This window comes from Salmo trutta, chromosome 4 (genome assembly GCF_901001165.1).
Source record: "Salmo trutta chromosome 4, fSalTru1.1, whole genome shotgun sequence".
NCBI lineage: Eukaryota > Metazoa > Chordata > Actinopteri > Salmoniformes > Salmonidae > Salmo > Salmo trutta.
In genome coordinates, this window is record NC_042960.1 from 35,418,180 (window position 1) to 35,445,726 (window position 27,547).

Consider the following 27,547-nt stretch of genomic DNA (forward strand, 5'->3'; position numbering starts at 1 on the left):
CACATTTCATGAAGTTGTTCTTTATTATTCTAGCTAGAAAGTGTTATCCCAATAAATGGCTGAATAAGACACTTTGCTTCACTCTGCACGTTAGTGATGCACGGGTTGACTCATAACCGGCAATCCCCGAGGTGGGGATATTGTGTGGATGAAGGGCGGGTGGGTGGTGGATGGTTAGAATAATGAGAAAACAATGCATAAAAAATCCATAAATGTATAACTATTGTGCAATTCATTTCTGTAGGCTATATTGAGGTTTTTCTTTCATTACTTTTATCTGCCATTAGTGAGTAGCCTAAGCTTAAAGCTTTAGGGCCTAACTGTAGCGCGCCAATTTCCATATGCTTCTGGGAACTTGGGGGGAAAAAAGTTACCATCGATCCAATGAGGCAAAAAGGACATTGTCAGAGTTTAGGATTGGGATTCAGGCTAGGGTTAGATTTGAGCTAGGATGTGGACATGAAGCTAGTGTTAGGGTTAGAATTTGAGTTGTGGTTGAGGCTAGGGTCAGGGTCAAACCAAGATGGGGACATGAAGCTAGGGTCAGGGTTGGGGTTGAGGCTAGGGAATGGCTCTATACTACAAATCTTAGTAAGGTAACTTTGGTCAACTCTGAGTTCAACTCGGGATAACAGGTGACACCAATGTGGCTCACCTTTTAGCCAGGTAAATTTCTGAATCCTTCAGAACTAACGTGTTCCAGGGCAGGCTAACTCAGGGCTAACTCCAGTTATCCTGAATGAAGTGTTTGAACCATTAGTTGCATGCCAATCAAATTGTACTCCCTCCCTCTTGCAAAGAGTGAGTCATCATCCCTTCATTCTCCAGACCATATTTGAAGAAGTGACTGATTCATTATTTTATTAATCAAATATTCTTGTGTTGTCTCAATGAAGAGTTTGGTGTTCGACTAGCCATGTGCGACATTAACGTGCAGTTACAAGCTCGACTCAAAAAGGAGTTGCGACACGAAAGTTAGAAATAGCGATATAATATATGCCTTACCTTTGAAGATGATCTTCTGTTGGCACTCCAAAAGGTCCCAGTTACATTACAAATGGTCCTTTTGTTCAATAATGTCCTTCTTTATATCCATAAAAACTCAGTTTAGCTGGCGCGCTTCAGTCAATAATCCACTCGGTTTCCCTCCTTCAAAATGCATACAAAATGAATCCCAAACGTTGCCAATAAACTTATCCAAACAAGTCAGTCAACATTTATAATCAAACAGTAGGTACCCTAATACGCAAATAAATGATCAAATTTAAGACGGAGAATCGTTATTGTCTTTACCGGAGAAAAATTCCAAAGAACTCGCTCTCATTCAGCCAAAATAGTAACCACCTAGAAAAACTACAATTTCTGGGTCATAAACCAGCCTGAAACTCTTTCTAAAGACTGTTGACATCTAGTGTAAGCCCTCGGAACTGCAATCGGGCAAGATTTCGCCCTATTATAAAAGTGCCAGCCATTGAAATCAGTGGTAGGATGATTTCTTTTTTTGGGGGGATGGTTTGTCTTCGGGGTTTCCCCTGCCATTTCAGTTCTTTTATACTCACAGACATTATTTTAACAGTTTTAGAAACTTCAGAGAGTTTTCTATCCAAATCTACCAATTATATGCATATCCTAGCTTCTGGGCCTGAGTAGCAGGCAGTTTACTATGGGCACACTTTTCATCCGGACGTCAAAATACCGCCCCTATCCCAAAGAAGTTTTAACAGAGGGTGCATGATAAATATCTACCTTCGTAAAATGAATGAATCCAGAGCTGCTATGTGAAGCTAACTGATGCTACCCATTTCAGAAAAGCCTGAGTACATTTAGCTACATTCGTAGTATACCCCTCAGGATGTGGACATGACGCTAGGGTTATGGCTGAATTAGGGTTGTGCTTGAGGCCAGGGTTAGGGTTGAACCTGGATGTGGACATGAAGCTATGGTTAGGGTTGAAGGTTAGATTTGAACTAGGATGTGGGCATGAGGCTAGGGTTAGGGTTGTGGTTGAGGCTAGAGTTAGGGTTGAACCAGGATGTGGACATGAAGCTAGGGTTAGCTGTGAGGTGAAAATTAGCCAGTCTGACCAATAACCCTCTCTCATCAGTTCACTCTCACTGCTCAATTCGCACCATCACCACCATCATCATCATCTTCTATTAAACCTAGCCTGCATGTCAGAAGATCTCAGAGGTCTTCTATTGGCCTGACCATAACAGTAAGAACCACTCAGCTTCGCAGCTAACTGTTAGCATATGATGATATTATTGTCATTCTGACCATTCAATCAATTATATTATTATCATTCTGGCCATTCACTAACGTTTCACATTATTGTCATTCTGGCAATATGCTCTTTCATGACTGGTCTGGCTCTGTCTGTCCATTCCACAAGGAAAATAACCACCCCTCTCCTATGGATCTTAGATTCTTTATCCCACAACTGGCCTTGAGGGCTGTATGCTTTCCCAGTTGGGGAATCTCTCTCTCTCTCTCTCTCTCTCTCTCTCTCTCTCTCTCTCAGTTTTAAACCAATACCAGCTGAAGACTCTTATCTCCCTCACTAACTTCAAGCACCAGCTGTCAGAGCAGCTCACAGATCACTGCACCTGTACATAGCCCATCTGTAAATAGCCCATCCAACTACCTCACCCCCATACTGTATTTATTTATTTATTTTGCTCCTTTGCACAACAGTATCTCTACTTGTACATTCATCTTCTACACATCTATTACCAGAGTGTTTAACTGCTATATCGTAATTACCTCACCACTATGGCCTATTTTATTGCCTTACCTCCCTTATCTTACCTCATTTGCACACACTGTATATATACTTTTTTCCCCTACTGTATTATTGACTGTATGTTTGTTTATTCCATGTGTAACTCTGTGTTGTTGTATGTGTCGAACTGCTTTGCTTCATCTTGGCCAGGTCGTAGTTGTAAATGAGAACTTGTTCTCAACTAGCCTACCTGGTTAAATAAAGGTGAAATAAAATAACAAATAAATAAAATTGCACTGGATGAACGTTTCACACACAAAGTGAATGGCAGTTATTTATTTGAAAATCTATTTCTGGGTTTGTGTATCGGTTTGCAGTTATGGGTGTTCTGAATGTTTTGGAATCCTGTTGTGTTTAATCATTTTTATTTTTACTATAGACATAGTTGATGACTGAGTGAAGTGGAATTGCCCACATTGAAATTCACAGTCCATCCCGACAAATCTGGAGTTTGTTTGAATTGATAAAAGTGATCAAATGTATCCAATTTGTGAGACAATAAATGCTATTCCTCAATGGAATTAAGATGTTTTTTGGGCTATCTACTTAAAAGGTCTAATACCGTAGTTTTTATACAAAAAGACTGCTTGGGTGCGTCTGGATATTTTTCACTGCCATGCATGCATGTGGATCAAAATGGAAATATCAAATGGAGAAGAATAATCAACCAAATCCTTCCTGAATATTTGTGTGTGTGTGTGTGTGAGAGAGAGAGAGAGAGATAGAGAGATAGAGAGAGAGAGAGAGAGATGGCCAATGTCCTCTCACATTGAAGAGACAGAGATTGTGATATTGTAATAAATACAGTGTTTATCATAAGTAAGCACCCCCCCCCCTTGGATTTTTCACATTTTGTTGCTTGACAAAGTGGGATTGAAATGGATTTAGTTGTGATTTTCTGTCATTGATCTACACACTCCATAATGTCAAAGTAAAAAGAAAATACCACAAATGTTAACAAATTAATGCAAATTATTAAATAACAAAAATTTAGTTGTTGCTAAAGTATTCTCCCCTTTTGTTTAGGTAAGCCTAAATTAGTTCAGGAGTAACATTTAGTGTAACAAATCACATAATAAGTTACATCTGTGTGAAATAATACGGCTTGACATAATTTTTGAATGACTACCCCTTCCTCTGTACCCCATACATACAAAATCTGTAAGGTCCCTCAGTCAAGTATTACATTTCAAGCACAGATTCAAGTACATACACCAGGGAGCTTATACAGAAACCCAGCCTAAAACCCCAAACAGCAAGCAATGCTGATGTAGAAGCAGTGTGGCTAGGAAAAACTCCCTAGAAAGGCAGGAACGTAGAAAAAAACCTAGAGAGGAACCAGGCTCTGAGGGGTGGCCAGTTCTCTTCTGGCTGTGCCGGTGGAGATATACGAGTACATGGACATTAAGGCTAGATCGTTCTTCAAGATGTTCAAATGTTCATAGATGACAAGCAGGGTCAAATAATAATCACAGTGGTTATAGAGGGTACAACAGGTCAGCACTTCAGGAGTAAATGTCAGTTGGCTTTTCATAGATGAGTATTCAGAGGTCGAGACAGCAGGTGCAGGAGAGAGAGAGAGAGAGAGAGAGAGAGTCGAAACAGCAGGTCCGGGATAAGGTAGAAGGTCCGGTGAACAGGACAGGGTTCCATAGCCCCAGGCAGAACAGAAGAAACTGGATCAGCAGCACGACAAGGTAGCACATCCGGTGAACAGGTCAGGGTTCCATAGCCGCAGGCAGAACCGCAGAAACTGGATCAGCAGCACGACTAGGTGGACTGGGGAAGGGGACAGCCAGGAGTCGTCAGGCCAGGTAGTCCTGAGGCATGCTCCTAGGGCTCAGGTCCTCCGGGAAGAGAGAGCGAGAGAGAGATGGGAGACTTAGAGGAAGCATACTTAAGATCACACAGGACACCAGATAAGACAAGAGAAATACACCAGATAGGACAGACTGACCCTAGCCCCCTGGCACATGGATTATTGCAGCATAGATACTGGGGACTGAGACGGGGGGGGACACTGTGGCCCCGTCCGACAAAACCCTTGGACCGGGCCAACCAGGCAGGATATAACCCCACCCACTTTGCCAAAGCACAGCCCCCACACCACTAGAGGGTCACAACTTGCAGACTTGTTTACGCTGCTGTGCGTTTTTGTTGCCGATCTTACTTTCGCTACCTAACGGTTTTTACTTTTTCATTACCGTATATTTTTACTTTTTACCCTCACTTAACTTTTTTCATTCAACTTTCTTACCCCGGAGGTTTTATCTGGACATGGTTCGTCAGGACTTCAAACAGCAAGCCCAGCTTCAGACGCAATCGCTAGGCAAGGGTAATTTCAGTGTAGGAAAGGATGAAACAGCGTCTGTGCCACCAGCAAGTACAGATAATAACGTTAGTATAAACTCCCTTGCACGGTCCCCGCAGCCGGACAATTTTCTCATGGCTTCTGGAGGGAAACGCTGTAGGAATGCTCAACCGGTGTCGCTTATTCAGCCGACAGAAACTTTCAACCGGTTCTCCCCATTAAGTGAGTCGGAGTCGGAGGCCGAGACTTCTCTGGTCTCTACTCCTCCCGCTGTGGGGTCTGAGACGCCGACGGCTCCCACCATTAGCTCTGACAAATTGAAAACCCTAGTCATTGGCGACTCCATTACCCGCAGTATTAGACTTAAAACGAATCATCCAGCGATCATACACTGTTTACCAGGGGGCAGGGCTACCGACGTTAAGGCTAATCTAAAGACGGTGCTGGCTAAAGCTAAAACTGGCGAGTGTAGAGAGTATAGGGATATTGTTGTCCACGTCGGCACCAACGATGTTAGGATGAAACAGTCAGAGGTCACCAAGCGCAACATAGCTTCAGCGTGTAAATCAGCTAGAAAGATGTGTCGGCATCGAGTAATTGTCTCTGGCCCCCTCCCAGTTAGGGGGAGTGATGAGCTCTACAGCAGAGTCTCACAACTCAATCGCTGGTTGAAAACTGTGTTCTGCCCCTCCCAAAAGATAGAATTTGTAGATAACTGGCCCTCTTTCTGGGACTCACCCACAAACAGGACCAAGCCTGGTCTGTTGAGGAGTGACGGACTCCATCCTAGCTGGAGGGGTGCTCTCATCTTATCCACAAACATAGACAGGGCTCTAACTCCTCTAGCTCCACAATGAAATAGGGTGCAGGCCAGGCAGCAGGCTGTTAGCCAGCCTGCCAGCTTAGTGGAGTCTGCCATTAGCACATTCAGCGTAGTCAGCTCAGCTTTCCCCATTGAGACCGTGTCTGTGCCTCGATCTAGGTTGGGCAAAATTAAAAATGGCGGTGTTCGCTTTAGTAATCTCACTAGTATAAAGACCTCCTCCATTCCTGCCATTATTGAAAGAGATTGTGATACTTCACATCTCAAAATTGGGTTACTTAATGTTAGATCCCTCACTTCCAAGGCAGTTATAGTCAATGAACTAATCACTGATCATAATCTTGATGTGATTGGCCTGACTGAAACATGGCTTAAGCCTGATGAATTTACTGTGTTAAATGAGGCCTCACCCCCTGGTTACACTAGTGACCATACTCCCCGTGCATCCGGCAAAGGCGGAGGTGTTGCTAACATCTACGATAGCAAATTTCAATTTACAAAAAAAAAACAATGACGTTTTCGTCTTTTGAGCTTCTAGTCATGAAATCTATGCAGCCTACTCAATCACTTTTTATAGCTACTGTTTACAGGCCTCCTGGGCCATATGCAGTGTTCCTCACTGAGTTCCCTGAATTCCTATCGGATCTTGTAGTCATAGCAGATAATATTCAAATTTTTGGTGACTTTAACATTCACATGGAAAAGTCCACAGACCCACTCCAAAAGGCTTTCGGAGCCATCATCGACTCAGTGGGTTTTGTCCAACATGTCTCTGGACCTACTCACTGCCACAGTCATACTCTGGACCTAGTTTTGTCCCATGGAATAAATGTTGTGGATCTTAATGTTTTTCCTCATAATCCTGGATTATCGGACCACCATTTTATTGCGTTTACAATTGCAACAAATAATCTGCTCAGACCCCAACCAAGGAGCATTAAAAGTCGTGCTATAAATTCTCAGACAACCCAAAGATTCCTTGATGCCCTTCCAGCCTCCCTCTGCCTACCCAAGGACGTCAGAAGACAAAAATCAGTTAACCACCTAACCGAGGAACTCAATTTAACCCTGCGCAATACCCTAGATGCAGTTGCACCCCTAAAAATTAAAAACATCTGTCATAAGAAACTAGCTCCCTGGTATACAGAAAATACACGAGCTCTGAAGCAAGCTTCCAGAAAATTGGAACGGAAATGGCGCCACACCAAACTGGAAGTCTTCCGACTAGCTTGGAAAGACAGTACCGTGCAGTATCGAAGAGCCCTCACTGTTGCTCGATCATCCTATTTTTCCAACTTAATTGAGGAAAATAAGAACAATCCGAAATTTCTTTTTGATACTGTCGCAAAGCTAACTAAAAAGCAGCATTCGCAAATGGAGGATGGCTTTCACTTCAGCAGTAATACATTTATGAACTTCTTTGAGGAAAAGATCACGATGATTAGAAAGCAAATTACGGACTCCTCTTTAAATCTGGGTATTCCTCCAAAGCTCCATTGTCCTGAGTCTGCACAACTCTGCCAGGACCTTGGCTCAAGGGAGATACTAAAGTGTTTTAGTACTATATCTCTTGACACAATGATGAAAATAATCATGGCCTCCAAACCCTCAAGCTGCATACTGGACCCTATTCCAACTAAACTACTGAAAGAGCTGCTTCCTGTGCTTGGCCCTCCTATGTTGAACATAATAAACGGCTCTCTATCCACCGGATGTGTACCAAGCTCACTAAAAGTGGCAGTAATAAAGCCTCTCTTGAAAAAGCCGAATCTTGACCCAGAAATTATAAAAAACTATCGGCCTATATCGAATCTTCCATTCCTCTCAAAAATTTTAGAAAAAGCTGTTGCACAGCAACTCACTGCCTTCCTGAAGACAAACAATGTATACGAAACGCTTCAGTCTGGTTTTAGACCCCATCATAGCACTGAGACTGCACTTGTGAAGGTGGTAAATGACCTTTTAATGACGTCAGACCGAGGCTCTGCATCTGTCCTCGTGCTCCTAGATCTTAGTGCCGCTTTTGATACCATCGATCACCACATTCTTTTGGAGAGATTGGAAACCCAAATTGGTCTACATGGACAAGTTCTGGCCTGGTTTAGATCTTATCTGTCGGAAAGATATCAGTTTGTCTCTGTGAATGGTTTGTCCTCTGACAAATCAATTGTAAATTTCGGTGTTCCTCAAGGTTCCGTTTTAGGACCACTATTGTTTTCACTATATATTTTACTTCTTGGGGATGTCATTCGAAAACATAATGTTAAATTTCACTGCTATGCGGATGACACACAGCTGTACATTTCAATGAAACATGGTGAAGCTCCAAAATTGCCCTCGCTAGAAGCCTGTGTTTCAGACATAAGGAAGTGGATGGCTGCAAACTTTCTACTTTAAAACTTGGACAAAACAGAGATGCTTGTTCTAGGTCCCAAGAAACAAAGACATCTTCTGTTCAATCTGACAATTAATCTGGATGGTTGTACAGTCGTCTCAAATAAAACTGTGAAGGACCTCGGTGTTACTCTGGACCCTGATCTCTCTTTTGAAGAACATATCAAGACTGTTTCAAGGACAGCTTTTTTCCATCTACGTAACATTGCAAAAATCAGAAACTTTCTGTCCAAAAATGACGCAGAAAAATTAATCCATGCTTTTGTTACTTCTAGGCTGGACTACTGCAATGCTCTACTTTCCGGCTACCCGGATAAAGCACTAAACAAACTTCAGTTAGTGCTAAATACGGCTGCTAGAATCCTGACTAGAACCAAAAAATTTGATCATATTACTCCAGTGCTAGCCTCCTTACACTGGCTTCCTGTTAAGGCAAGGGCTGATTTCAAGGTTTTACTGCTAACCTACAAAGCATTACATGGGCTTGCTCCTACCTATCTTTCCGATTTGGTCCTGCCGTACATACCTATACGTACGCTACGGTCACAAGACGCAGGCCTCCTAATTGTCCCTAGAATTTCTAAGCAAACGGCTGGAGGTAGGGCTTTCTCCTATAGAGCTCCATTTTTATGGAATAGTCTGCCTACCCATGTGAGAGACGCAGACTCAGTCTCAACCTTTAAGTCTTTACTGAAGACTTATCTCTTCAGTAGGTCCTATGATTAAGTGTAGTCTGGCCCAGGAGTGTGAAGGTGAACGGAAAGGCTGGAGCAACGAACCGCCCTTGCTGTCTCTGCCTTGCCGGTTCCCCTCTTTCCACTGGGATTCTCTGCCTCTAACCCTTTTACAGGGGCTGAGTCACTGACTTACTGGTGTTCTTCCATGCCGTCCATGGTAGGGGTGCGTCACTTGAGTGGGTTGAGTCACTGACGTGGTCTTCCTGTCTGGGTTGGCGCCCCCCCCTTGGGTTGTGCCATGGCGGAGATTTTGTGGGCTATACTCGGCCTTGTCTTCGGACGGTAAGTTGGTGGTTGTAGACATCCCTCTAGTGGTGTGGGGGCTGTGCTTTGGCAAAGTGGGTGGGGTTATATCCTGCCTGTTTGGCCCTGTCCGGGGGTATCATCGGATGGGGCCACAGTGTCTTCTGATCCCTCCTGTCTCAGCCTTCAGTATTTATGCTGCAGTAGTTTATGTGCCGGGGGGCTAGGGTCAGTCTGTTTCATCTGGAGTATTCTCTTGTCTTATCCGGTGTCCTGTGTGAATTTAAATATGCTCTCTCTAATTCTCTCTTTCTCTCTTTCTTTCTTTCTCTCGGAGGACCTGAGCCCTAGGACCATGCCTCGGGACTACCTGGTTTGATGACTCCTTGCTGTCCCCAGTCCACCTGGCCATGCTGCTGCTCCAGTTTCAACTGTTCTGCCTGCGGCTACGGAACCCTGATCTGTTCACCGGACGTGCTTGTTGCACCCTCGACAACTACAATGATTATTATTATTTGACCATGCTGGTCATTTATGAACATTTTAACATCTTGACCATGTTCTGTTATAATATCCACCCGGCACAGCCAGAAGAGGACTGGCCACCCCTCATAGCCTGGTTCCTCTCTAGGTTTCTTCCTAGGTTTTTGGCCTTTCTAGGGAGTTTTTCCTAGGGAGTTTTTCCTAGCCACCGTGCCTCTTTCACATGCATTGCTTGCTGTTTGGGGTTTTAGGCTGGGTTTCTGTACAGCACTTTGAGATTTCAGCTGATATACGAAGGGCTATATAAATAAATTTGATTGATTGATTGATATCAACAAACCACCAACTTACTACCCTGAGACAAGGCGGACTATAGCTCACAAATATCTCCCCCACCACACGAGCCCAAGGAAGCGCAAGACCGGACAGGAAGATAACGTCAGTGATTGAACCCACTCAAGACGAGTATAGCGAGAAAAGCCTTGCAAGACATGATGCATCCCTCCTTGGGATGGCATGGGAGAGCACTAGCAAGCCAGTGACTCATCCCCCGTAAAAGGGTCAGAGGCAGAGAATCCCAGGAGAAAGAGGAGCTGGCCAGGCAAAATCAAAACTTAACAGGAAGCCATTGTAGGGAGGCTAGCACTGGAGTAATATGAATGACTTTTGGGATTCTAGTAATGAGACTAGCAGCTGTATATAGCACTAGATGAAGTTTATTTAGTGCTTTATCCGGGTAACCGGAGAGTAGAGCAGTAGTCTAATCATCATTAAGATGACACAATAGTGGTAGGCATGATCACCAACAACGACGAGACAGCCTATAGGGAGGAGGTCAGAGACCTGGCCATGTGGTGCCAGGACAATCCTTCACTCATGCTGCCAAACATACCCTCGTAAAACTGACCATCCTACCGATCCTCGACTTCGGTGATGTCATCTATAAAATAGCCTCCAACACTCTACTCAACAAACTGGATGCAGTCTATCACAGTGCCATCCGTTATGTCACCAAAGCCCCATACACTACCCACCATTGCGACCTGTACGCTCTCGTTGGTTGGCCCTCGCTTTATACTCGTCGCCAAACCCACTAGCTACAGGTTATCTACAAGTCTCTGCTAGGTAAAGCCCCGCCTTATCTCAGCTCACTGGTCACCATAGCAGCACACACTCGTAGCACGCACTCCAGCAGGTATATCTCACTGGTCACCCCCAAAGCCAATTCCTCCTTTGGTCGTCTTTTCTTCCAGTTCTCTGCTGCCAATGACTGGAACGAACTCAAAAATCTCTGAAGCTGGAGACTCATATCTCCCTCACTAGCTTTAAGCAGCTCACAGATCCCTGCACCTGTACATAGTCCATCTGTAAACAGCCCATCTATCTACCTACCTCATCCCCATACTGTATTTATTTATTTATCTTGCTCCTTTGCACCCCAGTATCTCTACTTGCACATTCATCTAAGGCACATCTACCATTCCAGTGTTGAATTGCTATATTGTAATTACTTCGCCACCATGGCCTATTTATTGCCTTAACTTACCTAATTTGCACTCACTGTATATAGACTTTTTGTTTTCTTTTGTTCTACTGTATTATTGAGTGTATGTTTTGTTTACTCCATGTGTAACTCTGTGTTGTTGTATGTGTCGAACTGCTTTGCTTTATCTTGGCCAGGTCGGAGTAGCAAATGAGAACTTGTTCTCAACTAGCCTACCTGGTTAAATAAATGTGAAATAAAAATACATTGAAAAAAAACAACCTCTCCCTCAACGTGATGAAGACAAATGAGATGACAGTGGTGGAAAAAGTACTCAATTGTCATACTTGAGTAAAAGTAAAGATACCTTAACAGAAAATTACTCAAGTAAAAGTGAGTTATCCAGTAAAATACTACTTGAGTATAATTCTAAAAGTATCTGGTTTTAAATGTACTTAAAAAAGTACTAAATTGTCATACTTGAGTAAAAGTGCAAAGTAAAAGTAAATGCTATACCACAAATTCCTTATATTAAGCAAACCAGAAGGCACAATTTTCATATTATTTTTAATTACGGACAGACAGGGGCACACTCCAACACTCAGACATAATTTACAAACACTGTAGTTGTGTTTCGTGAGTCCGCCAGATCAGAGGCAGCAGGTATGACAAAGCATTATATTGATGAGTGCCATAATTCTGTTCTGCTTGAACATTCTTAATATAACGAGTTCTTTTGTGTGTCAGGGAAAATGTAAGGAGTGAAAAGTACATTATTTTCTATAGGAATGTAGTGGAGAAAAGTAAAAGATGTCAAAAAAGATGTCAAAAAATAGTAAAGTACAGATACCCCAAAAAACTACTTAAGTAGTACTTAAAAGTATTTTTATTAAGTACTTTACACTACTGGGAGATGATTGTGGACTACAGGAAAAGGAGGACCGAGCACGCCCCTATTCTCATCGACGGGGTTGTGGTAGAGCAGGTTGAAAGCTTCAAGGTCCTTGGTGTCCACATCACCAGCAAACTAACATGGTCCAAGCACAACAAGACAGTCGTGAAGAGGGCACGACAAAACCTATTCCCCCTTAGGAGACTGAAAAGATTTGGCATGGGTCCTCAGATCCCCAAAAGGTTCTACAGCTGCACCATCGAGAGCATTCTGACTGGTTGAATCACTGCCTGGTATGGCAACTACTCGGCCTCCGACCGCAAGGCACTACAGAGAGTAGTGCGTACGGCCCAGTACATGACTGGGGCCAAGCTTCCTGCCATCCAGGACCTCTCTACCAGGCGATGTCAGAGGAATGCCCTAAAAATGGTCAAATCCAGCCACCCTAGTAATAGATTGTTCTCTCTGCTACCGCACGGCAGAAGGCAACACTAGGTCCAAGAGGCTTCTAAACAGCTTCTACCCCGAAGTCTTAAGACTCCTGAACCCCGCACATTGACTCTGTAGCGTACCCCGTGTATGTAGCCTCACTATTGTTATTTTACTGCTGCTCTTTAATTATTTATTACTGTTATTTCTTGTATTTTTTTAATTAATTTTTTCTTAAAACGGCACTGTTGGTTTAGGGCTTGTAAGTAAGCATTTCACTGTTGTATTCGGCACGTGTGACAAATAAAATTAGATTTGATCTTGAAGTGACAAAATGCATGGATTAGCTTATCTGCTTCATTTTCAGACAAAAACGTTCAGATTTTTGCAACGTTACAAAGATGGAAAAAGCTGCTGTTGAAATATTTTGAAAAAGAGAGATCAGGGTCCAGAATAACACTGAGGTCCTTCACAGTTTTATTTTAAATGACTGTACCACCATTCAGAGTAATTGTCAGATCAAACACAAGATCTCTTTGTTTCTTGGGACATAGAACTAGTTAAACATTTGCTGCAATCCACTTCCTTATGTCTGAAACACAGGGATCCAGGGTAGCCAATCTTGGGGCTTCACCATGTTTAATCGGAATGTACAGCTGTGTGTCATCTGCATAGCAGTGAAAGTTGACATTGTGTTTCTGAATTACATCACCTAGAGGTAGCATGTATAGTGAAAACAATAGTGGTCCTAAAACAGAACACTGACATTTACCATTGAATTGTCAGAGGACAGACCACCCACAGAGATGAATTGATGTCTTTCCGACAGATAAGATCTAAACCAGGCAGGAACTTGTCCAATTTGGGGGTCCAATCTCTCCAAAAGAGTGATTGATGGTGTCAAAAGGTCTAGGGACACAAGGACAGACTTGGCCTTGGTCTGATGCCATTAAAAGGTAGTTTGCCAGCTTCACATGTGCGGTCTCAGTACTACACAAAAACTTTTATGAGTACAAACATGTTGTTTTGGGTTAGCAGACGAAGCCCTCGAATACTAGATAGCTACCTAACTTGCAAATCCAGGTCAGTTATCATATCTTTGTCCAAGTTAAATGAGTTGGCTAGCAAGCTAATGTTAACTAGCCAGTTTGAGTTGAAACATTATTGAAATGTTTGAAGTTGCGTGTGAAGTTGCGTTAACAAACTGTAAATTTGTAAACAAAAAACTCATTTGTCATTACATTGGTGTCAGAAGTAAAAATGAAGATAAAAGTTAGCCAACTAGCTAGCTGACTACGGGGGCTAGCTAATGTACGTGAGAACGGGGGTTTAAAATGCTTAGAGGGAATCCGCAAGTGAAGGTGGAGGTAGGGGACGATTGTGGAGGTGCGTGTGCATGGACATCGGAGGATCTGGCTGTGAGATTGCCAGGGCATCGGAGAGCTGAGGCGGCTTGAGGGAGACCGCTAGAATGATGACAGTTGATGCGGGCATGAGTGCTTCGCCGACTGTGCTTCGCACGGATTCTTTTGGGCTTACCGAAGGGGTGACTTCGACGCTGCGAGACAAGGAATCTGGGGCTCAGCATGTAAACAAACATGGTGGCACCCAGTTCCCGATTGAGTCCGTATCTGTTAAGACCCCGAAGTACTCCGGTAAGGCGGATTGGGAAGCTTTTCATGCTCAGTTTGAAATGTTAGCTCATTTTGGGGGGTGGTCGAATGAAGATAGGGCACAGCAGTTGGCTTTGTGCCGCACGGATGATGCTCTGTCCTGTTTGATATTGATTAGCTCCGAGGACAGACGTGATTATGGTGCTTTAGTGGGAGCACTGAGGAAGCGCTTTGGACAGTGTGTACAGCCCGGGCTGCTGCGCTCCGAACGGAGTAATAGACGCAGGAAGCCTGGAGAGCCTCTACGGGGGCTAGCTAATGACATTGAGAGCCTCTCTCGGTGGGCATATGCTCACATGCCCCCCTCCGTGCAGAGCAAGTTAGCACGGGACCAGTTCATACAGGTGCTCTCTCCTACACAGCTGCGCATACAGACCCAGCTGGCTCATCCTGAGTCATTGCAGATAACCTTGGATATGGCTTTGGAGAGGGAGCTTGTGTGGGCTGGGGCTTCAGCTGGGGCTTCGGTGGGTGTGCAGGGAGACAGACCCACTGTGCGGGCTGGGGTGGGGGCAGAGCAGCCCAGAGCCGGAAAAGCCTGCCTGGGTGGCTGAAATGACAGAACTCATTCGTGCTGTGTCGCTACAGGCGGCACGAAACACACGCCCTGGTCCCAGGGTCTGCTAGGGGTGTGGCCAGCCAGGCCATCTGCGCCGGGATTGCCCCATATCCCCCAGAGCTCAGAGAAACGGCTCGGGGTCCGCATAGACGGGGAATTGCGGACCCCTGGCTCTATTTCCCAACCACCACCATCTTCAGGAGGAGCACACCGACATGGAAAGGGGAGCAAGACTCCACATCCCCCAGAAGCAGACGAGGGCAAGCGGACAGAGCCTGTTGTTGTGGTGGGCCGGACCTGTGTTGGGGACTTTTGTCATGTCCCTGTCACTGTGGAGGGGGTGCCCTGCTCTGCCCTGATGGACACTGGGTCCACAGTAACCCTGGTGAGGCCGGATATCGTGCCAGGTTGGACTCAGTTTGAGCCCACAACTGTGCAGCTCCGCACAGTCACAGGTGAGCTGGCACCCATGAAAGGGAAGAGAATAATGACTCTGACAGTAGGGGGCAGGTCTGTGCGTCACCCTGTGTGGGTGGTGCCTGTGCAGGACCCTTGTATCCTGGGGTTGGACTTTCTTAGGAGCACAGGCTGCCAGTTAGACCTAAATGGGGGCACACTGAGCTTCCAGGGAGGGCCGGCAGTCACCATGCCCCCCCCTAATGTCACATTCACACAACCCCACTCCAACAGTTAAAGCAGCAGAAACTCATGGATGCCCCCCTCCCCCACATCTGTGTGTGACTTTTCCCCAGCCCCTCTGTCACCTACGGCTGTGTGTTACAGTCACCCAGCTACACCTCCATGACACATCCCTCCATGAGCCCGGGCCACGTCCCCCCCCCCCCAGCCCAGGTACCCCAGATGGGAGCGGAGAAGACACTGTCTGCAGTGAGGGAGATATGGGGGAGGCTCTGTGTTGGTCTTGGCCCCGAGCAGCAGGAATGGTTGTGGCAGTCGCTGTTTGAATTCAGAGACAGCTTTGCGCTGAGTGAGGAAGAGGTGGGTCAGACTCATCTGGTGCAGCATGAGATCGACACAGGTGATGCTCGGCCCATCAAGATGCGTCTCGGCCGTACACCGCTGGCACGCCAGGAGGCGGCAGACAAGGCTGTGTTAGAGATGCAGCGGGCAGACTTCATCGAGACCTCAGACATTCCCTGGGCGGTGCCAGTCGTCATGGTTCCTACGAAGGGGGGCAAGCTGAGGTTCTGTGCGGACTACAGGCGGCTGAATGAGGTAACCAGGAAGGACTCATAACCCATAGCACGTATCAATGAGTCACTGGACCTGGTTAGGGGGTCCTCCTGGTTCTCCTCACTAGACCTCTGCAGTGGCTACTGGCAGGTGCTCCTCTCCCCACAGGCCAGAGCCAAAACAGCGTTCTCCACTAACAGAGGACACTGGCAGTTCGAGGTCCTGTGCTTCGGCCTGTGCAACGCTCCAACTACTTCTGAGCGTTTGATGGACAGGGTGCTGGATGGCATCCCCCGACAGCAGTGTCTGGTATACCTCGATGACATCCTGTCCCATGGCAGCTCCTTCCAGTCAGCCCTGGTGGCGCTACGGCGTGTGCTGGAGAGGGGGGCTGCCGCAGGCCTGAACTGCCACTTCATGAGGAGAGAGGTGTCCTTCTTGGGCCACCCAGTGGGGAAGGAGGGGATCAGCACCATGGAGGGCAAGGTGGGGGCTGTCCGAGACTGGCCCACCCCCACCGACCAGCATCAGCTGAAGAGCTTCCTGGGCCTGGCCTAATAATACAAGAGGTTTGTACGGGGCTTCTCAAGCATCACTGCTCCCCTGAACCACCTGCTGCCGAAGAACAAGGCCTTCACTTGGACAGTGGAGTGCGAGGGGGCCTTCAACACTCTCAAACGTGCATTGATCGAGGCCCCCGTGCTCCCCCCCCTGACCTCACCTTTCCCTTTATCCTGGACACAGATACAAGCAATGTGGGCATGGATGGGGTGCTGGCCCAGGTGGGGCCAGAGGGGGAGAGAGTGGTGTTCTACTTCAGCAAAACATTTGACAAACATGAGCGCTGTTACTGTGTCACCGGGCGGGAGCTCCTTGCCGTTGTGGCTTCCATCAAACACTTCAAGTACTACCTGGGTGACCTAGCCTTGACTGTAAGGATTGACCACTCTGCTCTCCAGTGGCTCATGTCTTTCAGTGAGCCAGAGGGGCAGGTGGCACGCTGGTTGGAGGAGCTTCAGCCGTATGACTTCACAGGGCAGGGGCACACCACTCCAACGCCATGTCCCGTCGGCCCTGTACTGCAGACGGGTGCCGCCACTGTGAGCGGAGAGAGGGACGTGAGAGAGAGCTGTGTGCAGATGAGGGGGTCTGTGCCACAGTGTGTCAGGCGAGCGGGCCTGTCTGCTGTGAGCTGTAGACTGTCGACGTGGCTGAATGGGGGCAGCAGCAGGGACGGGACACAGACCTACAGTGGGTAGAGGCGCAGCTGAGGCCACCGTGGGAAGAGGTGGCAGCGCTCTCACTCGCGACCAAAGGGGTTGTGGTCAAAGTTTGAGAGACTGGCTGATGGCGTTCTACAGCGGGCACGGAAGGAGTCAGCTACTGGAGAGGAGAGGTGGGGGGTGGTGGTCCCAAAAGCACTGCGGGAGGCTGTGCTCCAGAGCACTCTTGGGTGTGTGTGTGTGTGTGTGTGTGTGTGTGTGTGTGTGTGTGTGTGTGTGTGTGTGTGTGTGTGTGTGTGTGTGTGTGTGTGTGTGTGTGTGTGTGTGCATAAGGGGAGGCGAGGGAGGAGTGATTGGGTGAGGAGTGATTGGGTGAGGAGTGATTGGGTAAGGAGTGATTGGGTGAGGAGTGATTGGGTGAGGAGTGGGTATACAGTCGGAGGTACAGATGAGAGCAATGGTGTCAGAGTGGGGTATTCTCTGGCTGACATAGTGTGTTAACAGACTGTGTGTTTGTGTGAGTGTGCTCGCGCGTGTGTGTGTGCGTGTGTGCGTGTGTGTAACATTACAAGGTGCCAAAGTGCTGAGAGAGTTTTACAGGGTGACCTGAGAAGTTTTTATAGAATGCAATACGGGAATTAAAACACATGGGGGCAGTGACGCCTCTCACGTTGCAGGAGCGCAGTCATCCAGACCTTATGAGATACCGTACTTAACTGGGTCTCTCTTGAAGAGAGGGGCCGAGGTGAATGTAGCAGTAGTGGTGCGTGGGTAAAATCACCGGGGAAACCAAACCATTAGAAAAAAAGCCATAGTACAACCTATGTGTTGTGTTAATTGCGTTGTTTGCTCTGTAACTTGTGACATATAGGCTTAAGGCCGAGAGAAGAAGACACAGTGGCAGAATAAATTCAACCACACCTTTGTTTCATCACAAAACCGAATAGCAACATCAGTCCTGTGAAGTCCACTAAACATATTGCATGTTACAAACAGTTACATGACCTACAGCATGGTCAAGAAAGTTAATGTTTCGAGGATGTGTTAGCGGGTAGCTGAGCCTCTACCTACTGTAGCAATTAGTCGAGGAAGTGTTGGTTCCTGGAGGATGTGCCACCAGGAATTAACAAGTGTAGCGAATTCGGGCAGCATTTTCTACCAAGATCGAACATACTCGACACTGTGTCGAATCCCGACACGGCTGCTGAATTTAGCCTCGAATTTTTTGTATTTTTTATGCTTTCTTTTCCTTGCCGTTAAAATCTGAGAGTAGAAAAGCATCGAGCATCTTCTGACAATCCTCGTTCCTCTTACTCCGGAAATATGTCATCATCATCCATAACTTTTTATTATGAAAACCCGTCTCTTTTTGTCAAACCGTTCACCCTCTTCAGGATTCGAATTTATAGAAGGGTAGCCTACATGTGTTAAGCCTAAACACCACAAGTGTTAAATCTCGTTTATCTCAAATAAGAGAAATGGCCTAATCCATACATGTAATATTAAGTTCACATCGAAAACGTAATGTTAACTATGTTAACTACAGCATCCCTGGCCTTGATCGACCATTCACCGACATGCAGGCCTAATTCATTTATTGTCGTTAGGGGGCGCTGCGTACCCACGAACCACTGGTCCCTATAGCAGGTGGCTGAGCTAGCGCCTTGTGTTGAACAGTTTCCTCCTAGTCATATTGCTTTGTCTATGGTCTTATGACTCCCTCAGTACTTATGAAAGAATCCCGACGAGGTCAACAGCCTAGACTGCGTCACGTTGGTATTTTTTTTTTCTTCATATTTCTCTCTTACACTGTTTGCCCTCTTTGGCTATTCTAGACCAGCATACCACGTCTATTTATTTGAGCTTTTACTGTTTAGTTCTGGGAACAGCTCCCCCGTTAAGTCCTAAAATGTGAGAAGGGAACAGGCTAGTAAAATGTGATATAGCACTACAATTATAATCCCGAGACCAGAGCAGTCAGTGGAGTGGAAAGTTCCATTGATTTTTAAGTTCCAAAAATCTGTCCATAGACTTCAAGATTTGACAAATGATCAATTCTACGCCAGTGGCTAATCTGAACTTGTATCTTTCTTATCCTAAATCAGTAACACATTTAGCACATTAGCTTACTTTTACATTAAAATATGGATGTGGTGTATGCTTTCTCGGTCACATATTCTATCCAAAACTAATATAACGGAGAAAAATACTGTCTATGCCATCGAAATATTACAACTTACACCAATACACAATCTTCTAAATTGTAAGTAAAGAAAATGATTGATAATATCTTGCCAAATTGTTTAAGTGAATTCAAAAGAAGTCACATTGATTCTACACAGAAAATACTTGGTTTTGTTAGCCATAACTTTATCTTTATTGAATCTAATATTTAAAGCGCAATACTAAACAAATTCAAATAAAGGCCATGCAAATAATGCATAGCCCTCCAAACACTGCTATTAATAACAACATGTTAACATTCGAATAAAAACTCATGTGCAAAATAGAATTGTTATTCTAAATGAATACAGAACTATGTATGTAATGATTACGTTGCAGCTCAGATTTAATTTTACCCTAGTTTTGTATGTTATAGGAAACAATAATGTACTGTAAGGCATTATTGTACCTATTTCTTGCCGAGGCCTATTATTTATGACAAATCGAACCAAATATTAATGAATTGATAAATGAACAATAGCAATGACATTGTTAACAAGTTTATACAATTCAGCAAGTAATTTATTGTAATTAACAGTTATAAAATTAGACCTATTATCACTGTATTTTTCTCGGGAACACTGTGGCTGTGGGTTTATTAACTAGGCGGGCAGTCCCATTAACAGTAAGTAAAGTCACTGAATTGGGTAAACATTCCCGAGTCTGTAAGCCCCAAACCTAGGATGTGTCAGTGTCAGTCTCTCTCTCTCTCTCTCTCGTACTCTCTCAATTCAATTCAAATGGCTTTATTGACATGTGAAACATGTTTACATTGCCAAAGCAAGTGAAACGGATAGTAAACAAAAGTGAAATGAACAATCAGAAATGAACAGTAAACCTTACACTCACAAACGTTTCAAAGAAATAGAGAAATTTCACCGGGTGTTATCTCGCCTCTACTTCCCACCATCAAGATCCAACACTAGAATGACTCAGATGTGACAGCTATGTAGATGGTCTATTACAGATAGTTTTTAAAATGTTATTTGGCTAATGATACTAATAGGCCTACTAATAAAAAAAAACTGAGACGTCTAAAATGCAGTTGCAATAATATCCCCCAAACATGGCCTATACTGAGTAATAGTAGCCCAGGCCTACATTTGAACAAAAGTTCATTTGGCTGAGATAGTTATATCAAAATTCGCGTACGCCTACAACAATTATTATTTGTTAACAAAATATTGTAATACTCATATAGGCAATGGGTAGTCTAATTCCTAATAAAGGGATGGACTGTGAGCAATTCCTAATACAGTGATGTCGTTGTTAGCACCTTTTGACACTAAATCCGTGCTCGTATTGAAATGTTTAGATCGTGGCTTATGTTGATGAACACAGCATCACGGACCCAAACAGCAGAGGAGAGCACTGATATCCTATGAATGCATGTTGATGTCGATTAAATCTAGTGTGCCTTTTGATTTCGGTAGGCTAATATGTGGTAGGCCTGTGGTAAGACCCTATGCATTCTTCATTATAGGCTATAGGGAGAATACAGGCCTATTTAAGAATGATCATCAAAGCCTGTTAAAAGCGTTTGAAAGAGTGACAGTAATAAGGTAATAAAATAGGCATCCATCCCTCCTCCAGATTAGTCATTTACATCATGTGGAATCTCTGACACCTCTCATTCTGTTGTGCTGTGCCCATCAGAAAAGATTACAGGGCAGTGAATACATGTGATTTTATTTAACCTCTATTTAACTACGCAAGTCAGTTAAGAACACGTTTTTATTTTACAAAACATACCCCGGTCAAACCTGGAAGACGCTGGGCCAATTGTGCGCCGCCCTGTGGGACTCCCGATCACGGCCGGTTGTAATACAGCCCAGGATCGAACAAGGGTCTGTAGTGGTACAGCTAGAACTGAGATGCAGGGCCTAGACCCTAGTCTTTTAGCCAACATTTGATTGCTTTAAATAACATAAATTCAAGTTAGTTGTGTAGTTGATTTTGCAATGCTGTTATTGATTATATAATGTTTTATACATTCATTTAATTTGTAACCCATGAGATTGGCACTGAAAAATTATAGTACGATTATACTGTCTGTGTTAAATTCACCAATAAAGAGAAAACCAAATTTAAAAAATTACTTTCCGGTTTTATATTCAATATAGACTTATAGCAAGGTAATTTAAAAATAATTTTAAAAAATAACGTTTTTAAATGTATAAACATGTAATTCCTTTCAAATGAGGTGATATTATTGAAGACTTCTTCTAATTGTACATATAGCTCTACACGCTTTCATTTTACACAATAGGTTACACATTGTAACAAATATATAAGGTATGTGAATATGTATGATAAACAGATAATATTAATATTAAGCCATATATTTTAAATAGGCCTATGGTAATGGTTCAATATTGCACAAACCGTTGGCAAATTGAGCAATATCATAGCGTTGTCCCTCAAATCATCTTACGTGAGCAGGGAGTTCCCCACACCTCCCCTTGTTTAATTTGTGTGTGCGTGTGTGTGTGTGTGTAACACAGCTTGGAAGGATCTCTGACTGCTGCAACTTTGCTTTTCCTCGTGCACGTTCGAATCGAGCTCCCATCCGATTGGATGTTGGAACGCATTCGGGGAGGAGCAGCCACAGGCCAAAATGTGAACCGAGTAAAACAAGTTTCTCTGTCGTGACGGATGCTTGAGCTGTAGTTTTCTCAATGTTCGCCTCAGTAGACTGTGCGCAGCCTTCACTCCAGTCACCCTGGCAAGCCGTGGCTTAGGCTAAACATATTTCCCCAAACTCCCTTCGCAACAAACAGAAAATAAAGCAAAGGAGACTGCGAAGGAAACCGGAGCTACCCATCGCCGTCCGGCTGAAGCTTTAGGGAGAGTTCTTCATTCTTTCAAACTTTACGGGAAGGCGAGGAGGAGAGAATGCAGGCGCGCTACTCCGTCTCCAGTCCTAACTCTCTTGGCGTCGTGCCTTACATTAGCAGTGACCAGAGCTACTACCGGGCCGCGACCGGTGGAGGATACACCGGTATGTCTGCTCCCATGAGTATGTACTCTCACCCGGCCCAAGACCAGTACCAGGCCAGCATGGCGCGTGCGTACGGACCGTACACCCCGCAGCACCAGCCCAAGGACATGGTCAAACCTCCGTACAGCTACATCGCTCTCATCACCATGGCGATACAGAACTCACCAGACAAGAAGGTGACACTGAATGGGATTTATCAATTTATCATGGAGAGGTTCCCGTTCTACCGAGATAACAAGCAGGGATGGCAGAACAGCATCCGGCACAACCTGTCCCTCAACGAGTGCTTCGTCAAAGTGGCCCGGGACGATAAGAAGCCCGGTAAAGGCAGCTACTGGACTCTGGATCCGGACTCCTATAACATGTTCGAGAACGGCAGCTTCCTGAGGCGTCGCAGACGGTTCAAGAAGAGTAACGTTCAGAAGGACAAGGATGATAGGCAAGGCAAGGACTTGTCAAGGAGAGGAGCCCCTGACCTGGAGAACGAGCAGCCCGTGCAGGGCTCCCAGCCCGTGCGCATCCAGGATATAAAGACGGAGAACGGAACTTCTACTCCTCCACAGGCCGAGTCCCCAGACTTACCTGTGCCCAAAATAGAGAGTCCTGGCAGCAGCAGTAGTATGTCCACCGGCAGCCCTCACAGTGTGCCCTCCGCCCGGTCCCTCTCAATGGAGGGCCCCGAGCATCACCACCAGATCCAGGCGGCGGCGCAGGGCTTCAGCGTGGACAACATCATGACCTCACTTCGGGCGTCGCCTCAGGGCACCACGGAGCTCACGTCCCCTCTTATCGCATCCTCTAGGACAGGTATAACCCCGTCTCTATCGCTCAACTATTCCCCCAACCAGACGTCTGCTTACAACTCACCAAACTGCAACCAGAACTCCATCTCCACGAACTCTAACGCTACATACCATTGCAACATGCAAGCCATGAGCTTGTACGCCGGAGACCGAGGCGGCCACCTCGCGCCCTCCACCACCTTGGACGAGACACTGTCCGATTACTCCATCACCACGACGACCACATCCCCGCTCGGGCATGGCAACCTGAGCGTGGGACAGGATGGTGGTCACCACGCGCACCAGGGCCGGCTCGCGTCCTGGTACGGGGACCTGGGACACCTGGGCACGAGCTACCCGGCACAGCAACAGAACTTCCACTCGGTGCGAGAGATGTTCGAGTCTCAACGGATCGGTTTGAATAGCTCTCAGGTTAACGGGAATAATAGCTGTCAAATGGCTTTCCCCTCCGGTCAATCCATCTACCGTACTTCCGGAGCTTTCGTTTATGACTGCAGCAAGTTCTAAAAACAACAAAAACATGTTTTTTTTTTAAAACGAATAACTTTAATATATATATTTTCATCTTTTTGTACTTAAACCTCCCTCATACCGGTCCTTTATTCCTCACAGAATGGACTAAACATATTGAGAGAGATGAGAATTGTTCTGGTGTGTATGACAGACAGAGGCGTGTGTTACAACACCAAAAAAACACGTAAGTTTTTTCTCTCTCACTTTGGGAACTTTGTTTTTAAAGATTGTTGTTTTAACATCCACCATTTTATAAACGTGTTATTGATTGTAAATTGCATATAGTAATTTATTATTAGAAAGTAAGGGATTATAGTTGGATGTTCTGGACTAAGTTTCCAAATTCAGCTGCCTAAAATTGTCCTAGGAATTGTTATTTTATAAAAACAATGGAGGGGAACTTGTATACCGACGTATTCTATTAAATGTGTTGTCTTATTTGTTAGAAGTATTCTGAAGGCATTGCATTGTTTGTCTAATAAATTGCCAATCTATTTGATTTAAATCTGACGTGTTTATTAGCTCCATAGAGGCCTATATTGTCCTGGCTTTAGAATAAGGGACGCAATGTAAAATAAAAGTTTGGCCTATTATTGCAAAATTAGGTGTCATGTTGCATTTTCTGTTCGTACATAGACTTCATTTGTATATAGGCCTATGGTTCAAATCATTTGTCATTTTAAAAGACTGAGGTATGCCTAAACATAAACAAACTGCAGGGGACGTTTGTCTTCTGTATTTCGAATGAATTATATAAAACAGAAACTATGGTACAAAACACCTCACGCGGTGTGACTATATTTACGGTGGCTATTTCGAGTAATTATGGCGTTCTGTTTCCTGTCTTGATGTACTGTGATGGCCTTATGGCCCTGCTACAATAATGGGGCCTATGGGGGTACATCCGCACGCAGTTTTGGCCTGGAAGCAGACGTTGCAGACTGTAGTGAGTTGCGTTGGTTTATTTTCTTGAGAAATCACTGCGAAACCCAAACAGTTTCAACGATGTGACAATCGTATGAGTCTCAGTATTATTACAACGTAAAGCAATACTACACACACAAGGCTACAGCCACTAATCCGATGTTCTGATGTATTACATGTATTGTAATTCCCGAAAGGATGTAATATAGGCTATATGTTTGTTGCTGGGCTTGTAGTGTATTATGCAAGTACCCAGGGTTTGTGATATATTTCCGTGTAATTGTTAGTTATTCCTGTAAAGGATAAGCTATTGTTATGGTAACATAACAAATGTTTCAACATGCCTCTCCTTAGGCTATGGGATGTGCTATATGCGGGAAATACGATTTGTGGGTCCAAAACATCCAAATCAAAATAATGATTAGCATAATGCTAGTTATGTTTCTACATTTAGGACAGGCCTATCTTGAATGCAGGGTTTGCAATATTTGGACATTTTTGCTTTGTTATAAAAAGCTAAAATAAGATGTAGGCTACTGGGCCTACTCGTCTGCCTTGGCCTATATTTGTGTAGTCAGCAGAAATGAAATATTCCGCAGAACTACAGCACACAATCTGAGACAGAGAGAGAGAGAGAGACAGAGGAAAGGGATAGAGATTAGAGAGAGAGAGAGATACATATCTACACAAACAAATGTTGTGTTTGTGCAATTAAAATACCACAGTAATTTATATTCTAAAATCATAGCGCTATATTGAGGAGGGATGTGGAGTCAATTTGGTGACAACAGATGTAAGCTTTGCTTGGCTTTTTTTTCCCCCTGAGATGAGATACTCTGTCATCATCCTCCGGGCCGACTTTAGTTTAACGGGTCCTTGGTGCAGGGCGAGCCAGGAGCCAAACGTTGTATCACGGCTATTGATGGAGGGCTAGGTCGCTGTTTAGGCTACTAGCTCCCCGGTGCCAGGGTATCCGGCTGTTGTTTGGAGTGGCCACGTGTGTTTACTGACGCTTAGTTATACCAAGCATACCTGAAATATTATCTTTGCCAGATGTTTGGTTGCTGCAGCAACTTGTTAAAGATGACATAAAACATTGCCAACAACACACACACACAGAGAGAGAGAGAGAGAGAGAGAGAGAGAGAGAGAGAGAGAGACTCTCAATTCATTTAAATTAGGAATTAAAAGTATAATTGTTAATCTCGATATTGTTAAAAAAATATCAGTCGGTTTCAAGAAAATGTGTTGATAATGCTATAGGACAAGATCTGGTGAAAATGTGTTATCTTCTTTTGCATGCCGATATCGGTATTGTTATTTCCTTTCATTAAATACACACTAATTTGTATCATTTAAGATGTTTTAAAATAATCACTGCTAAGATATTACTGTAGCTTGACTGTTTGAGTTGCAGATAAATCAAATTTGCAGTTAAAACAAATTCACAACAAAATTGTAGTGGTTTCCTTCAACAACAAAAAAAACAGCTAACATGTTTGTGCAGCACACCACCAGTCAAACTACTTCATCGTTCCAATAGAGTAACAAATGGTAGTCACTACAGCTTGGGCAATTTGCTCGTTAATTGAGTGTACAGGGATGTACAGAAAGCATCTGCTTGCTTATTGTGTCAACGACAATATTCTCCCTCCCTCCCTAATCCGCGGCCTCTAAACATGTGGCCCTGGGTCTGACTATTACACGGAGTAACTGACTGGGGGCCCTCCCAAATGACACCCTATTCCCTAGTGCCAGGGCGTCAAAAGTAGAGCACTATATATGGGAATAGGGTACCATTTGGGACACAGCCTGGGGCTCAGTCAAACATATGAGAATAATGAATTTAGCCTATATGCATTATATCACATACCTCCGCGCTGAGCCAGAACCAGCAGCCAGTCGGCCCCGGGCTCTGTGGATTAAAGAACAGTGAGAGTGGAGGAGAGGCGATATTTTTACTCTCTGACACCAGCGCTTTGTTGAGGCCCAAATGTAATGCAGGTGTGTCTGTAGGGCAAGTAGGGGAGGCAGGAGTGGGTCGGAGATTGACTTCTCTCTGGTTGTCAGTGAAAATGTGTCATTGTTGTGATTGCTTGCATTTGTGAAACTATTGCATCGAGAATGGAGCAAGTGAACAGGGAACACTACACCGCAGTACAAATGCTCCACTCAATATAGGCTTGACAGCACAAACCAAAGTTGTTCCAGTCCGTCGACCTGTTCCAGGCTATTAGTCTGTAGTAATAAACACTGCTAATGTTGCTTATTAACCTGGATGGTTTTATCCACATTTTATTATGGCGCATAAACTATTGGTGTATCAGTAGCCTAATAAAAACAAGCTCCTTGTAGTTTACTGGTTAGAGGCTGTACCGTTTTCATCATGACAACAAAAAAGAAACAACTATAAATGTAGATCTATGCATTGGCATAGGCTGTGTCACAACAATACACATATAATTAGATTGAAATATAGTGGCCGACCAATAATTCAATAGGCAGATAGTTCAAACGTTGATCGTCTCTCATAGATGCCTAGCCATAATCGCGCTAATACAAATCATCCGATTATTTCCGAAGTAATAAACGAACTTCAAGTCGGCGCACGAAGACGGATGGCGCTGTCACGAGCGGGCCAGGTCAGGAAGGAATAAAATTCAATCAGCGCGCGGAATCATTTTTCACGGGACGGAAAAGGCAGAGCGAGAGAGGCAGAGGTCAATGGGGAGGATGTCAACAATGCTTCATAAAAAGGCGAAGCGACGTGCTGCCACTATGTGAGCACCGGTTGCTTTCTAAAGCTGTCTAGTGCCTATAGGCCTACCACTTCTGGCCTAAAACACTCTCACGCGCT

At 44.7% G+C, this 27,547-nt stretch overlaps 1 protein-coding gene across 1 annotated transcript; it reads left to right on the forward strand.

Annotated features, from left to right (window-relative positions):
- Positions 1-22,029: 22,029 nt before the first annotated feature.
- Positions 22,030-24,367, forward strand: LOC115192294 (forkhead box C1-A). Its single transcript, XM_029750619.1, has one exon. The coding sequence runs from the start codon at positions 22,345-22,347 to the stop codon at positions 23,758-23,760; it is 1,416 nt and encodes a 471-aa protein (XP_029606479.1). The 5' UTR covers positions 22,030-22,344; the 3' UTR covers positions 23,761-24,367.
- The last annotated feature ends 3,180 nt before the right edge of the window (positions 24,368-27,547 follow it).